The sequence below is a fragment of the Diaphorina citri genome, unplaced genomic scaffold (assembly GCF_000475195.1).
Source record: "Diaphorina citri unplaced genomic scaffold, Diaci psyllid genome assembly version 1.1 scaffold920, whole genome shotgun sequence".
Taxonomy (NCBI): Eukaryota; Metazoa; Arthropoda; class Insecta; order Hemiptera; family Psyllidae; genus Diaphorina; species Diaphorina citri.
This window is the reverse complement of record NW_007378351.1, coordinates 101,823-104,053: the sequence shown is the minus strand read 5'-3', so window position 1 is coordinate 104,053 and position 2,231 is coordinate 101,823. Positions and strand designations below refer to the sequence as shown.

Sequence of the window (2,231 nt, the reverse complement as noted above, 5' to 3'; positions counted from 1 at the left end):
ACCTTTTAAAAAAGCCTGATCTGTTCAGGATAAAGTCTGTCTCAGGTGGGAATCGATCCCGCGACCTTGCGTCTATAAAGCAGACCATCCGAGCTAACTAACTAGGCTGGCTTCTTCAATATGAAAACTTGATAAAATTTCGTAAATTCTGCCCCTATCATGAAATCATCTCAATGAAATTTATGAATAGCCCAGGCAGAGAAGTAAATTTCCTGACAATAGATACTAAAATCATTTCGTAAATTCTGCCCCTATCATGAAATCATCTCAATGAAATTTATGAATAGTCCAGGCAGAGAAGTAATTTTTCCTGACAATCCGAAATCAAAGAGAGAAGGAAGACAGGATAGGAGAAAGCCAGCTGTTCTGAGAACAAACATTATCCCATCAGGATAAAATCTGCCCCAGGTGGGGATCGAACCCGTGGCCTAGCACTTACAAGGCAGACGCACTACCAACTAAGCTAACTAGGCTAGCTCACCAGTTGTTTAATTAGCAACAAAGGCTAATATTTTTACTGGAAGACTGTGGAATAAAGCAACAACTGACTGAAGTCTAACTAGTAGAAGTAATTTCTATGAAGAAAGAAATCACAGGTTTTTTAAGTAGGAGCAAACATGCTTGATTTTATTGATGTTCAATAATATGAAGGTTTAAATTCCAAACAATTCATACACAATGTAATGTGTTAGGCAAGGAAGTTAAGCTCCTACAAGAGAAACATCTCTAATGACCCGTTAACATTTTGATAGAGGGAACTGTAACTGCTGTCTTGTCAGCCCAAAAGTTATTTGCATTTTTATTCCAATTAAAATGACCAGAGAAATCCAGTTCTACATGTATGTCTGACCCCTCATGACGTAATATGTATGTCTGACCCCCCATGCCTACCAGTAAGTCTTTTACTTCATCTTGGTCAAACTTGGAACATTTTGACAAGTATCTGTGCTTGTTCAGAAGACAGTCATTTTATTAAGAATTAGAAGTCTTGTCTTTTGAATATTTAATCATAACTTTTGTAAAGCATGAAATTAATGAAAGTGCAGTACTAGACATACACACTGCACTTACAATTAAAAAAGAACCTTACAATTTAAGGAATGACAATATGTACAAGGAACATGGAAAATCACTTTCTATTCCCTCATTTCTCCTTCTTCATCTCCTTCTTCTGCACCTCGGATGTAGAGAATGTTGTTACACCTGATCAGGACTTCTCCGAGTTTTCCCGTACAATGTCCATCGATGATTTCTTCTGTTGATGCCAGCTGACAGTTCATATAGCCATCGGTGGACACTAGGATTCCTTTGTACTCGTGTCCCCACTTCAGTTTGCAGATGACAGACTTACCGGTGAGTAAGTTGAGGAAAGGTTTGGGATTACATGGCAGTGGGGTAGACATTGTGAGAGATCTGAAGAGGAAGAAAGAAACAGTGAAAATTTAGTACTTCGTAACAAACAAAAGGTTTAATGAAGGGAACTGTAACAATGGAGAGGGAGGAGGTCTTGTCCAAAAACCAAAAGATAGGGCAGGATAAAAGAAAGCCAGCAAGGATGAACCTCATCCATTTAGAATAAAGTTTACCTCAATGCTCTTTTCAGGGAACAAGGGACCGGTATTTCCTGAGAGGGAACTAAGTATTTTATTTTGATACAACTTAGCAACAAGGCCATTGGCAGAGGGAATTATCCAATGCTGTATTTATAGACAAACTTACCTGTCGACAGAAAAGGAACGGTGAGGAAAGCTTGGTAACTAGAAAATGAGATTTTCTGCTTGATTGCGGTTGTGAGCTTTCTCTTGTTACCAATTTTCCGTCAAAATTGGCGGAAAAGTCGGCAAATTTGTCCAAAAAACGTCGGAAATTCGAAGCACGCCAAAATCAAATGTTTGGATTTTTAAAGTGAGAAGCGGGCAATCGATGAAGCAACCTGGTTGCTGGTTGTTTACATTGGTGAAGTTATCGCATTGTTGAAATGATTGAGCAACTTTTTTTCATGGTGGTGATCGTGTGAACGGATCTTAAGGTAGCTACACACGCGAGTCAAACCTCTTCCAGGGTAGGACACTTTTTTTACCCCTAAATTACCTTATTAAAAAAAGGACACCTTCTGTAGGGGCTGTAGTGCTACATTTTGTGTCGTTAAAAAAAAATCGTGTCGGGTGTGATGGGACACTCTGAAGTTACAATGGCTACAGGACATTTGGGGAAAAAATCAGGTGAAACTC

At 39.0% G+C, this 2,231-nt stretch overlaps 1 protein-coding gene and 1 long non-coding RNA gene across 2 annotated transcripts in view; one reads left to right on the top strand and one right to left on the bottom strand.

Annotated features, from left to right (window-relative positions):
- The first annotated feature begins 602 nt into the window (after positions 1-602).
- Positions 603-2,231, top strand: part of LOC113468996 — a 3,266-nt gene continuing 1,637 nt past the window's right edge. The window contains exon 1 of the long non-coding RNA XR_003392551.1: positions 603-897. This is a non-coding gene — a long non-coding RNA (uncharacterized LOC113468996). The remainder of the gene's footprint in view (positions 898-2,231) is intronic.
- On the bottom strand, positions 734-1,882 carry LOC103513068 (small nuclear ribonucleoprotein F-like). Its single transcript, XM_008477879.3, has 2 exons — positions 1,720-1,882; positions 734-1,413 (listed from the first exon to the last, which is right to left on the bottom strand). The coding sequence occupies exon 2, from the start codon at positions 1,401-1,403 to the stop codon at positions 1,137-1,139; it is 267 nt and encodes an 88-aa protein (XP_008476101.1). The 5' UTR covers positions 1,404-1,413; positions 1,720-1,882; the 3' UTR covers positions 734-1,136.

Bases quoted from the DNA above. Each gene is read 5' to 3' on its own strand.
- LOC103513068 (XM_008477879.3), bottom strand. From the start codon at position 1,403: ATGTCTACCCCACTGCCATGTAATCCCAAACCTTTCCTCAACTTACTC.